The sequence below is a fragment of the Staurois parvus genome, unplaced genomic scaffold (genome assembly GCF_062004578.1).
Source record: "Staurois parvus isolate SC_StPar_1 unplaced genomic scaffold, SC_StPar_1.0 ptg000865l, whole genome shotgun sequence".
Taxonomy (NCBI): domain Eukaryota; kingdom Metazoa; phylum Chordata; class Amphibia; order Anura; family Ranidae; genus Staurois; species Staurois parvus.
Window position 1 is genome coordinate 98445 of NW_028318661.1, and position 14107 is coordinate 112551.

General features: G+C 46.0%; 1 protein-coding gene across 1 annotated transcript in view; it reads right to left on the minus strand.

Moving 5' to 3' along the window:
• The window catches only part of LOC149443244 (queuosine-tRNA galactosyltransferase-like), a gene marked incomplete at its 3' end in the record, with an annotated part of 107701 nt that extends 95303 nt beyond the window's left edge, over positions 1-12398 (minus strand). The window contains exons 1-3 of the mRNA XM_089655715.1: positions 12357-12398; positions 5946-6024; positions 356-472 (exon numbers count right to left, since the gene is read on the minus strand). Coding sequence (XP_089511841.1) covers positions 356-472; positions 5946-6020 — 192 coding nt within the window. The remainder of the gene's footprint in view (positions 1-355; positions 473-5945; positions 6025-12356) is intronic.
• Between the last annotated feature and the right edge of the window lie 1709 nt (positions 12399-14107).

Here is a 14107-nt window from a genome sequence, read left to right on the forward strand (position 1 = left end):
GATGTACTTTATACTGATGAGAATGAAGTCTATCCGTTCACTAGAGACCAAGGACATCACCAAAAGGCTATGTTTTATAAATATGAAGCATATATGTTCACCAAATACATCACTGAAGCACTTACTCATATTGGTGTCAAGTTTATTCAATGAAGAGCATATTTTCTCTTTGCTTCATGTGGTTCCCATCAAAAGGATGATGGGAACCACATGAGGCAGCTCCATGACTGCATACACTCATTACACAACTGAAAGACAAGTCAAAGTTAAAATTAGCAGTAAATTGGACATTTGAAAGTCACTTCGATTAGATATTTGCTAGCCAGTTCAACGTAATTTATAACTGTCTTTTTACCTTGCTGCCATCATTGTAGATGGAAACCTCCAGGGTCCCTGGAAAGTCTTGTAGGTAAACAGATTTCAAGCATTCCTCCAGCCAGGCCTCAGAATTATATGTAGGAATGATAACAGACTGAAAGATAAAAACAGAAGAATTCATACAGTGTGTGGAGATGAAGAGTGTCCCTCCTGGAACACTGGCTGGTTTCTGGAAGAACTGCATATGTATTTATACTGAAATAGAGCGACCAATTAGTAGTCACTGTTCATAATGGTTACTTTGGGTTATTGTACATTAGGGGACTACAAACGTTCTAAACAAGGTGCCGGTTTACTGGCTTCCAGACTTTAGGTGGGCTGGACTGTGACCAGTGGGAATACAGCATTCCTTAGTATTAGTGGGAGAGAACAATGGCTCCGAATTGGTGGTCATTGGGAGTGTAAATGTCACATTTCGCCTGTGGTCAGTGGGAGGAATAGTGCCCCATCATTGCTGTCAGTGGGAGGAACAGTGCCCCATCATTGGCATTAGTGGGAGGAATGGTTCTCCATCATTGCTGTCAGTGGGAGGAACAGTGCCCCATCATTGCTGTCAGTGGGAGGAACAGTGCCCCATCATTGGTGTCAGTGGGAGGAACAGTGCCCCATCATTGGCACTAGTGGGAGGAATGGTTCTCCATCATTGGTGTCAGTGGGAGGAACAGAGTTCCATCACTGGTGTCAGTGGGAGGAATAGTGTCCCATCACTGGTGTCAGTGGGAGGAATAGAGTTGCATCACTGGTGTCAGTGGGAGGAATAGTGCCTCATCATTGGTGTCAATGGGAAGAATAGTGTTCCATCATTGGTGTCAATGGGAAGAATAGTGGTCCATCATTGGTGTCAATGGGAAGAATAGTGGTCCATCATTGGTGTCAGTAGGAGGAATAATGCCTCATCATTGGTGTCAGTGGGGTGTATAGCAAGGGCAGACTGACAACTCATGGGGCCCCTGTGTCCTCACCCACACTCAAACCACACCCATAAAAGCCTATGAAAGGTACCAGGGGCATCTCATGGGGCCCCCTATTGACCCTGGGCCCTCGGGCAGTGCCCGGGTTCCCAAATGGTCAGTCCGCCCCTGGTGCATAGTGCCTCATCACTGGTGTCAATGGGAGGACAAGTGTCATGGGTGTCAGTAAGAGGAATAGCGTTCCATCATTGGTGTCAGTAGGAGGAATAGTGTTTCATCATTGGGGTCAGTGGGAGGAATAGTGGCCCATCGTTGGTATCAGTGGGAGGAATGGTGTCCCATCATTGGTATCAGTGGGAGGAATAGTGCCCCATCATTGGTGTCAGTGGGAGGAATAGTGCCCCATCATTGGTGTCAGTGGGAGGAATAGTGGCCCATCGTTGGTATCAGTGGGAGGGATAGTGTTCCATCATTTGAGTCAGTAGGAGGAATAGTCCCCCATCATTGGTGTCAGTGGGAGGAATAGTGCCTCATCATTGGTGTCAGGACAAGTGTCAGACCATGGGTGCCAGTAGGAGGAATAGTGAACCATCTGTGGTATCAGTGTAAAGAATAGTGTTCCGTCACTGGTGTCAGTGGGAAGAATAGTGCCCTGTCGTTGGTGTAAATGAGAGGAATAGTTCCCCATTATTGGTGCCAGTGACAATAGTGCTCCATCATTGGTGACAATGGGAGAAATAATGACCTACAGTTGGTGTCAGCAGAGAGAATGGTGCCCCAAGAGCCAGTGAAAGGCATTAAAAGGGCCATAACCATCCCTTGGGTGCAGTTTGGAGACCACTGTTGTACATGATCCCCCTTTTTGCTATATGCCATGTCTTGAAGTGGTACTCCAGCTCACCTTTCCTGACTTGAAGGCTGTATCTGCCCTGGAGCTAAGGCCCACCCACCAACTCCCTGACCAATGAAATTGAAAACACTCATATTCATTACTTAGTCACTCTCTGGTGCTAGAATTCACCTTTTATATATACAGCATTATGCCTTGAAGAAAAATGTACAGTTTGTTAAAGAATGTTCTGAAACCTGATGGCTCAATTATACAAATTTTCACTTCAGAAAAGAGTTTTGCCCATCCCCTTCAGTGCATTGCCATTAGTTAGTGAATCTGCCCATCTCTGAAATGGGCAAATAGCAAGGCAGAGGAGACACTAAGAGACAGTCCAAGGCTCTGATTTCTTTTCTGAAGTCAAAATATACAAAATACAGCCCCTTACATGTCACAAGTCCAGGAAAATAAACAAATTGCACCTTGGGTGCCCTGCTGTTGCATTTAGTTTCTAGCTTTCTATTGTCACACTGTAAACAATAACCTTATGTCATGTTAAAGAATCATTTGCAAAATATTGCTTAAAAAACAAATAATGGAAATAATACACATTTTCATGAATTTTATAAAAAGAGCCCAAACTGGGCTGATTTCTTTCCTACCCTGCTGTGTTTCGTCCACATTTCCAGCTACGCCGAAAGCTCTTGGCATTAGAAACCATGAGAAAAGTCCCATGAACTATTATCAGTCAACTAGGGAAGGCTGGAAAAAAATTTTTGGGGGGGGGGGGTAGAAATCATAAAAAGTCATGTATCTCCGTGAAAATGGTTTACTACCCCGTGCAAATTGATGAAAACAATCAAAACTGAAGAGAGGGCCCCAAATGATTTTCTGCTGGCAGATAAGGGGGCTAAGGGGTACCAGGAAGAGGGATTGGGATGGAGAACAGCTGCACATGATTTTGTGACCCCTGGATAATCCTGCTTGACCCAAACATGGCCCTGTTGTTCCCTCTTAAAAAAACGTTAAGTAGGCTGCAGCTGGCAGATGTGGCGGGATATTTTCAGCAGGGGGCAAAATGAATCAGCAGAACGTAGGCTAAGCCAGGTTAGTGAAGCAAGGGGTTATGGGAAGCCTCTCAGTTACATCAGGATAAGCTATGATTCCAAGTGCACTAAATAGATTATATCCATTTTTTATTACTTCACATGCCAGAGGTCTGTTTGCAAGGAACTGATGTCCAGATTGTATTACTGCACTTGAAACTGTCATCATTTCTGTGTCTCGTTGAAGACCTAATGATCGAGGACACTTATGTGCTGGACGAGGGGTTCATCCAGTGTTTGCGCTGCACATGGCAAGTCTGGAAGGGCTCTGCTGGGGTAAGCAATAGAAGTGAATGGGCACTGCACTCTAGAACAGCCTCTAGAAACTTCGCTGCATACAAAATTCTGTAGTGCAAAGTGGGTTCTTGCTGAACTCTTCCAGTATATATATTTAACCATGTTGTTCAATATAGTGCTTCTACCAATCATCTGGGAGGTAGATGAAGAGTGACAGGATTCAGGTTGAGGCCCCTTTCAAAGTATGAAGCCTAGACCAAATAAGAAAACAGCAGCAATTATGCTTCAGTTCCAAAATGGGAGGCACCTGTCCACATCACACCCTACTTAGCAGCCTCTCTCAACCTTTTTACCCCAGAGGAAACTCTGAAATAATTTGCAGGTCTTGGAGAACCCTTACTAAATCCAGTCCTTCAGGAGTCATTGGGGAAAATGCCCCCACATTGGTCAGTGGGAAGAATGTCCCTTACATTTGGAGTCAGTGGGAAGAATGTCCCTTACATTTGTGATCAGTGGGAAGAATGTCCCTTACATTGGTGGTCAGTGGGAAGAATGCCCCTTACATTGGTGATCAGTGGGAAGAATGTCCCTTACATTGGTGATCAGTGGGAAGAATGTCCCTTACATTGGGGGTCAGTGGGAAGAATGTCCCTTACATTGGTGATCAGTGGGAAGAATGTCCCTTACATTAGTGGTCAGTGGGAAGAATGTCCCTTACATTGGTGATCAGTGGGAAGAATGTCCCTTACATTGGGGGTCAGTGGGAAGAATGTCCCTTACATTGTTGGTCAGTGGGAAGAATGTCCCTTACATTGGTGATCAGTGGGAAGAATGCCCCTTACATTGTTGGTCAGTGGGAAGAATGTCCCCTACATTGATCAGCAGGAAGAATGTCCCTTACATTGGTGGTCGGTGGGAAGAATGTCCCTTACATTGGGGGTCAGGGGGAAGAATGTCCCTTACATTGGGGGTCAGGGGGAAGAATGTCCCTTACATTGGGGGTCAGGGGGAAGAATGTCCCTTACATTGGGGGTCAGTGGGAAGAATGTCCCTTACATTGGTGATCAGTGGGAAGAATGTCCCTTACATTGGGGGTCAGTGGGAAGAATGCCCCTTACATTGGGGGTCAGTGGGAAGAATGTTCCTTACATTGGTGGTCAGTGGGAAGAATGTCCCTTACATTGGTGATCAGTGGGAAGAATGTCCCTTACATTGGGGGGCAGTGGGAAGAATGTCCCTTACATTGATCAGTGGGAAGAATGTCCCTTACATTGGGGGTCAGTGGGAAGAATGTCCCTTACATTGGGGGTCAGTGGGAAGAATGTTCCTTACATTGGGGGTCAGTGGGAAGAATGTCCCTTATATTGGTGGTCAGTGGGAAGAATGTCCCTTACATTGGGGGTCAGTGGGAAGAATGTCCCTTACATTGGGGGTCAGTGGGAAGAATGTCCCTTACATTGGGGGTCAGTGGGAAGAATGTCCCGTACATGTGGGGTCAGTGGGAAGAATGTCCCGTACATTTGGGGGTCAGTGGGAAGAATGCTCCTTACATTGGCGGTCAGTGGGAAGAATGCTTCTTACATTGGCAGTCAATGGGAAGACAGCACCATGCAACCCTGGGGTTCCTCCAGGAGGTTGCTAGGGGTTCCTTGAGCAAGGAGGAATTTCTGCCTCTCAAATAAGTTCACCCTGACACCATTGATATTTTTTTGCTATTTGTAAGGGTTTCCTAAGACTGGAAAGTTATTTCAAGGGTTCCTCTGTGTTGAAATAGTTGAGAAAGACTGCTCTGGAGGAACCCTAGGGTTCCATGGAACCTGGTTAAAAATGGCTGCTATAGAATATACAAGAATGCAATCCAATGCCATAACAACTAGATGACACAATCATCTTCAATCTGGATACATAGTGTATAGTATGTCGCCAGTTAAAGACAATCTGATTTTATTTGTGTGCACATTTATTCCTTCTCCTGTTAGAGATTTATATCCAAGAGTTTATGCTTCAAGCCCAATCGACACCTTTTGCTACAATGGCCAAGCCTGGATAAAGGGGGATTTTGGCCCCTGAAACCTGTTGGCCGTCTTTTACCTTTCTGCTGTTATGTGTCATAATATCAATAAAGGATCTTGGACTCTTGAGATAATAGTTTGGAGACTTCTTTCGGTTTTGTTTCCACGTGAACTAAAAAACTATCAAGATACCTCACCAAAAGTTTTCTAAAAGTCACCGGGGAGACTCTGGCTGTAGCAGGAGGAAGGTTTTATGGTGTGATGAAACTTTAGCTATTAGTAGTGTAAAATAATATAAATAAATGAATAAATCTGCTGTGACTCCGTGTTCTAGGACAATGAAACATGAATACTCCAAAAGGTGAATACTTTTTCTAGGCACTGTATACTGTACAGTAGCCATTGTCTTTTCAGACATTTGAAAGAAATCCAATTATCTATATGCATGTCCAAGACCATGAAAACCACCTACCACGTCAACTGGCTGGCCAATCCCTGTCCCCTCCGCTGCAGCAGAAGCGTCAGAAGTGTCTTCATGGGGATTCATAGGACTGTGAATACAACACAGCGATGACTTATTCTCTAACCTTGAAATGTTACACAACAATGTAAAGGCTATGGAAACCCCAACAATGATTTTTTTTTTTTCTTGCAGGTGCTGGTTGGGATGAATACCAAATCTGCAAGCACATTCAAGGCTACAACAAAATGGCACCCTGTTGCACACTCCCTCTGCATAGAGTAAACTTTCCCTTTTTAAAAATGGCTTCAGCTTGGTCTCCCATCCATGAAAGTCCTCCAACACATTTTACAATAAGGAAGCTTAAAAGAAAAGTATGGGAATTTAAAAAAAATAAACATTTATACTTACCTAGGTGGATACTGCATCTGACCCATGCTGGCTCTAAGACCAAAAACTGAGCGATCACATAACTACTGATTGTTCCGTTCTCAGTCTTCAGTGAGCAGACTGGTGATTGTCAGTCACCAGCTTTCAGCTCTGCCCCTCTAGTGCTAACTGGAGCTCTGGACTGGGGGGGGGGGGGGGGGGGGGCAGGCTCAGGCTCTCAGTGGCACACTGAAAGGTGGAGCCAGCTGACGGTCAGGCATTTGAGTGGATCTCACTATTAAAGTCACGATCCCTCCAGATTCTGGATTGACAACAGCAGACTATAGCCCACTGGAAGCTGAATATAGGTCACAAAAGTGCAGAACTAAGTGCACTCCTATGAACCACAGGAGACGTAAGGCCAAAAAAGCTTTGGCCCTACTTCTCCTTTAATGATAGAGGCGTCTACGAATAAAGTGTCACTAAACCCACAACAGTAAAATCAGTCTGTAGATGCAGTAAAGCATGCTTGTTATACTCACTGTGGAACCTAAGGGGTTATTCCTCCATATGTGTAAAAACGCTGTTTGATCCTTTCTTCTCTGATTCTCCCCTTCTACTGTCCCCAATTCATCTGCTGAGAGTACAGAGCTCTAGGAGGTACTCTGCACATGCTAAGTTTAGTGTTTGGCTAGAGTTTTTTTTCTTTGGGAGGGTGCATGTGATCAGCGCAGGGCCAATCAGCACTGTCCAGAAAAAGGGTCAGGAGTTGTGAAGTCTCATAGGACAGTCAGAGCAGAATGAAAACTCCTCCTACAAGCTGTAACCACTGCTCAGCTGGACACTGATAGAAGTCACAAGACTGCTCTAACTGCTGATGATAAAAGGAATTTTGCAGTTTATATTTACTAAAATAATTGCATTTCCGTGTTGTGTGTACTGTGGGAGACCGGATATAGTGAATGCGGGGTCCGGGGAGAGCGGATATAGTGAATGCGGGGTCCGGGGAGAGCGGATATAGGGAATGCATGGTCCGGGGAGAGCGGCTATAGTGAATGCGGGGTCCGGGGAGAGCGGCTATAGTGAATGCGGGGTCCGGGGAGAGCAGCTATAGTGAATGCGGGGTCCGGGGAGAGCGGCTATAGTGAATGCGGGGTCCGGGGAGAGCGGCTATAGTGAATGCGGGGTCCGGGGAGAGCGGCTATAGTGAATGCGGGGTCCGGGGAGAGCGGATATAGTGAATGCGGGGTCCGGGGAGAGCGGATATAGTGAATGCGGGGTCCGGGGAGAGCGGATATAGTGAATGCGGGGTCCGGGGAGAGCGGATATAGTGAATGCGGGGTCCGGGGAGAGCGGATATAGTGAATGCGGGGTCCGGGGAGAGCGGATATAGTGAATGCGGGGTCCGGGGAGAGCGGATATAGTGAATGCGGGGTCCGGGGAGAGCGGATATAGTGAATGCGGGGTCCGGGGAGAGCGGATATAGTGAATGCGGGGTCCGGGGAGAGCGGATATAGTGAATGCGGGGTCCGGGGAGAGCGGATATAGTGAATGCGGGGTCCGGGGAGAGCGGATATAGTGAATGCGGGGTCCGGGGAGAGCGGATATAGTGAATGCGGGGTCCGGGGAGTGCGGATATAGTGAATGCGGGGTCCGGGGAGTGCGGATATAGTGAATGCGGGGTCCGGGGAGTGCGGATATAGTGAATGCGGGGTCCGGGGAGAGCGGATATAGTGAATGCGGGGTCTGGGGTTTAGTAACACTAAGGATCAATACTGGGCAAAACACAGAGGTGGGAGACCAAGCAGAAGCCATTTTTTTTTTTTTTTTTTTTTTTTTTTTTTACAAAGGACAGTTTACTTTTGCCGAGGTGGTGTGTATGCAAGTGCCATTTTGATGTAGCAGTGAAAATGTTTTCTTATATCTGTTCAGGTCATAATTGCCCAAAAAAATACTTGTTGATCCTGCCAGAAAGCTTGAGAGCAGATAGCTTAATTGATAACAGTACAGGTTATTTATGGGGACTAGAGAACTCCTTCCCACTACAAAAAGGAGAGGGGAAGGGAAGGTGTTCTACAGTCCTATTCTAGGGTGACAACTGTGCTCCTCTTTAGATAAAAAATTATAAAGTGTTGTCACCCTAGGACAGGAAGTGTGTTATTGACAGCATCACTAGGTGAATATAAGTGGGGGGGGGGGGAGAAGACACAAGAAAGAAGAAAGAAAAAGGAATGCAGTTCAGCTAATAAATGTTTATTCTTGAGTAAAGATACATTTTCAGAGAGCAGTTTCCCATGATAAATTCTGTCATATAGAGACCGGTGTCATCACTCCATCTTTTTGCGGGATGTTTGTATGTCAAGCAATAGAATCCGGAGAGAAGGGTCCCTGGGTGGGTAAATTAATCAGTAGAGGTGAACCTAGCACTGCACACAGACTCACAGGTAGTAATAATAGCAGTGAATGTCAACTCAGCAGGAAATCATTCTGGGGGATCACTAGCTTTCCCACATGTGAGGTGACTTTAGGGCTCATTCTCATTTGCCCATTCCAGGCAGATGAGCTTTTCCATAGAAATCAATAGAAACGCATGCCGTTTGCAGAGTAGGTCGTAACACACGGCCCGGCACATCACATGAATGCATGTTCACAAGCATCTTGATGTGTTTCTATTTAACCATTTGCACTCTGCCATTTTTTGCTATACAGCGGTGCACTATTTTAACGTAATTGCCCTGTCATGCAACGCTGTACACAAATTAAATTTATATCATTTTTCACACAAATACAGTTTTCATTTGGTGGTATTTGATCACCACCACCTGTTTTAATTTTTGTGCTATAAATGAAAAAATGCAAAATTAAAAAAAAATATTATATACATACACTATATTGCCAAAAAAATTGGGCCAGTCCTCCAAATCATTGGATTCAGGTGTTCCAATCACCTCCATGGCCACAGGTGCATAAAATCAATCACCAACCACACACACATTGGTGAAAGAATGGGTCGCTCTCAGGAGCTCAGTGACTCCAAGCGTGGTCCCGTGATAGGTGGTCACCTGGGCAATAAGTCCATCCGTGACATTTCCTGGCTACTAAATATTCCACGCTCAACTGTTAGTGGGATTATAACAAAGTGGAAGCCACTGGGAACAACAGCCACTCAGCCACCAAGTGGTAGGCCACGTCACATGACAGGGCGGGGTCAGCGCATGCTGAAGCGTACAGTGCGCAGAAGTCACCAACTGTCTGCAGAGTCAATAGCTAAAGACCTCCAAACTTGGTGTGGCCTTCAGATGAGCCCAACAACAGTGCGTAGAGAGCTTCATGGAATGGGTTTCCATGGCCGAGCAGCTGCATCCAAGCCTTACATCACCAAGTGCAATGCAAAGCGTTGGATGCCGTGGTGTAAAGCACGCCGCCACTGGACTCTAACCCTAGGTTCACATCTAAGCGTTTTCCGCTGCGATATGCAGAAATGCAGTACAGTCCATTTAACATGATTTCCTATGGGACATGGTCACATCTCTGCGTTTTCACCCAGTGTGCTTTTTGGAAAGTGTCAGGGACTTTTTTTAACGCAATAAGTTGCTTTTTTGGTTCTATAGACTTCAATGGAAATGCTGCAGAGAAGCATGTAGTGCATTTTTGCCATGTTTTAAATATACCTAAACAACAAAAAAAATAAAATACACAAAACACATCAAAAATGCGGCAAAAACATAATGCAGAAACGGGTCAAACGCAAACTGCATAGGTGTGAACCTAACCTAAAGTTTGGTGGAGGGGAGATTATGGTGTGGGGTTATTTTTCGGGGGTTGGACTTGGCCCCCTAGTTCCAGTGAAGGGAACTCTTAAGGCGTCAGCATTCCAAGACATTTTGGACAACTTCATGCTCCCAACTTTGTGGGAAGAGTTTGGGGATGGCCCCTTCCTGTTCCAACATGACTGCCCCCCAGTGCACAAAGCAAGGTCCATAAAGACATGGAGGAGCCAGTTTGGGGTGGAGGAACTTGACTGTCCTGCACAGAGTCCTGACCTCAACCCCATAGAACACCTTTGGGATGAATTAGAGTGGAGACTGTGAGCCAGGCCCCCTCCCCCGACATCAGTGCCTGACCTGACAAATGTGCTTCTGGAAGAATGGTCCAACCTTCCCATAGACACCCTCCTAAACCTTGTGGACGGCCTTCCCAGAAGAGTTGAAGCTGTGATAGCTGCAAAGGGCGGGGCCAACTCAATATTGAACCCTACGGACTAAGGCTGGCCATACATTATACAATTTTCTTGAGAATTTTGCTTTAGATTTACCAAAAACCATATAATATGAGGTCAAACCTAAAACAACACTCAATTGCATCCAGTTAGGCACGCCCTTGCACTACACAGTTGAAGGTAAATCTAAAGGAAATTGGGCAGAAAATTGTACAGTGTAGGACTGGTATGCTATTAAAGTTCATGTGCGTGGAAAGGTAGGCGTCCCAATACTTTTGGCAATATAGTGTGGGTGTGCAAAGAATATATATATATATATATATATACACACACACACACACATATATATATACACACATACTTTTTTGGGGGGCTATAAAACATATCCAAAAAATAAATAAAATGTCTTTATAAATTTAGGCCAAAACATTCTGCTACAGGTCTTCAGTAAAAAAAAAAAAAAATAAAAATTCCCAATCAGTGTACATTAATTGGTTGTGTGAAGGTTATAGCATCTACATATGTCGGTATACATTCTGGAATTCATTCTATAGTAGTAATGGCGGTGATCAGCGACTTACAGTAGGACTGCGGTAGTACGACGGGCAATCTGACACGAACATCTCCAGTGACACTAATACAGTGATCAGTGCTAACAAAAAGCACCGACACTAAACTAATAGCACTGGGCAGGAAGGGGATCTCTCTCCTGTCAGCTGCTCCGCCGATCACAGATTACTGGCCATTAATCACTGGCTAGGGCCTGGTGATTGACACCTACTGGAGCCAATGACAGCGCAGGTAGGATGGCGCACACGCCCCCCACCCAGGGATGCAAAGTCACCTATGTATACACATTATTTTGTGCATAGCAGCCGCCCTGTAGCAGTAAAACTACTACTGAGTGGTCAGCAAGTGGTTAATGACTGAGTCCTGTGAAGACTGAGATTGAGCTCTGCAGTCACTTTTGCAGCAGTTGATTTCCTATTTCGGATCACAATCCTGTGAAGTGTCCTTCTGTCTCTTTCGGTCAGCTGACAATTTCCACCGCGCGTATACGTGACATTTTCCCAGACACTGGACCTGAATACTGATCCTGGAGCACGCGGCAAATTAATTGGTAAACTTCAGTCAGAGGCGCCAGCTAAGCGGCACCAACAATTTGCCCTCTTTGAAGCTCGGTAAGCTCTGACATGACTCCGTATTGCTAGCAGCGAATAAGGAAAGTGAGGCTTCCCACCTGTTAGCCAGGTGTCTCATCACACAGCAGATGCAAAAGAATATTACATCACTTATGCTTCCACCAGTAAACATATCACTTTCACACCTGCAAATCATGGAGTGTTGCCATATTTTTGGATAACCCCTGTATATACTGTATACCAAGCAGGGGCAGACTAACAACTCATGGGGCCCCTGGGCAATAGGGGATCATGGGGCCCCTGTGTCCTTGGCCAAACTCAAAAGAGCCTATGAAAAGGGTACCAGGGGCATCTCATGGGGCCCCCTACTGACCTCGGGCAGTGCCTGAGTTCCCAAATGGTCAGTCCGCCCCTGATACTAATAATGTGTATAATACAGACAGCAGCACTGACACAGCATCTCCCACTGACACACAGCAGGGCTGGCCTGAGGTGGCCAGAACTGACAAACTGCCATGCAATAGAACACCGAGGATACAACACAACGTAACACTGCCCGACACCGAGGATACAACACAACGTAACACTGCCCGACACCGAGGATACAACACAATGTAACACTGCCCGACACCGAGGATACAACACAACGTAGCACTGCCGGATACAATGTAACATTCTCTCTCCCTCACACACCTGACCAGCAGCAACCACGCGGCTTCCCCAAGCTGACCGGGACTACAGAAGGATCCGGGGAGGAGCAGAGCAGCTGATTGGTTGATTTCGCCCGCCCCCTTCTCCTGATTGGTTGACATGGCTGTCCGCTGAAGCAGAGAATCAACAGTGACACCACGTGATAAGAGTTAACCCTTCCCCTCCAGTACTGTGTAGTGTCCTGTTTGTGTCAGAGCCGGAGGAGCTCATTAACCCCTTCATCACCCCCCCCTTTCAATAGGGACTGTCATTAACCCCTTCATCACCCCCCCTTCAATAGGGACTGTCATTAACCCCTTCATCACCCCCCCCTTCAATAGGGACTGTCATTAACCCCTTCATCACCCCCCCCTTTCAATAGGGACTGTCATTAACCCCTTCATCACCCTATAAAGACTGTCATTAACCCCTTCACTCCCCCCTCCCCCCCCCCCATAAAGACTCATTAACCCCTTCATCACCCCCTACAAAGACTGCCATTAACAACTTTATCACCCCTTCATAAAGACTATCAGTGACCCCTTTATCACCCCCCCCCCATAAAGACTGTCATTGACCCCTTCATCACCCCGCCCTCAATTAGGACTGACATTAACTTTTGCATCAACCTATACTGTTATTAACCCTTCCCCTGTCGTCAAACCCTTCATCAACCCCCTCCCCCCAATCTGCATAAGGACTGTCATTAACCCCTTCATCAGCCCCATGAAAACTGTCATTAATCCCTTCATCAACCCCCCCCCCCCCTCCATTAGGACTGTCAGCAACTCCATCACCCTATACTGCCATTAACCCCTTTATCAACCCCCCTCATAAGGACTGTCATTAACCCCTTCCTCACTCCCCCATAAATGTTGTCATAAATCCATTACTCCTTTCATACCACTGAACCCCCCCCCCCCCCCCCCCCGCCTCAGCACAATTGGGACTGTCATTAACTCCTTCATCCACATATTCTGTTAATAACCCCTTCATCACCCCCCCATAAAGACTGTTAACCCTTTCATCAACCACCCCCCCCCCATTAGGACTTTCATTAACCCTTTCATTACCCTTTAAAGGTTATCATTAGCCCTTTCATCACCCCCCTCATAAAGACTGTCATGAACCACCTCATCACCCTATAAAGACTGTCATTAACCCCTTCATCACCGCCCATAAAGACTATTATTAACCCCTTCATCACACACACACCCCTTTAGGACTGTCATTGACGCTTTCATCCCCCTATACTGTTATTAACCCCTTCATCCACCACCCCCCCATTAGGATTGTCAACCCCTTCATTACCATATAAAGGCTATCCCCATAAAGATTGTCATTAACCTCTTCATCGCCTTATAAGGACTGTCATTATCCCTTCAGTACAGAGAGGGTCTGTTATCGTGTCCCCAGCCCCTTATTAAAGTGCAACTAAAGGAAAAACCTTTTTTAGTTTTGGAAAGAGTGGAGAGGGATTAGACCCCCTATCAGTTTTCATTGCTGTCTGTGTCTCCGTAAGGGAGATTCACCCTCTCTGTTTGTCCTGTTTACCATTATCATAAAAATGAAAGTAAAAAAAAATCCCCAAGTTTTCGGTTGTGCCCAGAAAAGTAATAGAGGGGAAAATCTTCCAATGGGGACACTAGTTCTGGTGACCAGGGGGTAACCAAGGAATTTCCTTCATTTGCAGGAATTTCCTCTCACTTCCTGTTTGGCAATGGGACAGGAAATGAATTGAAATCTCTGCAACT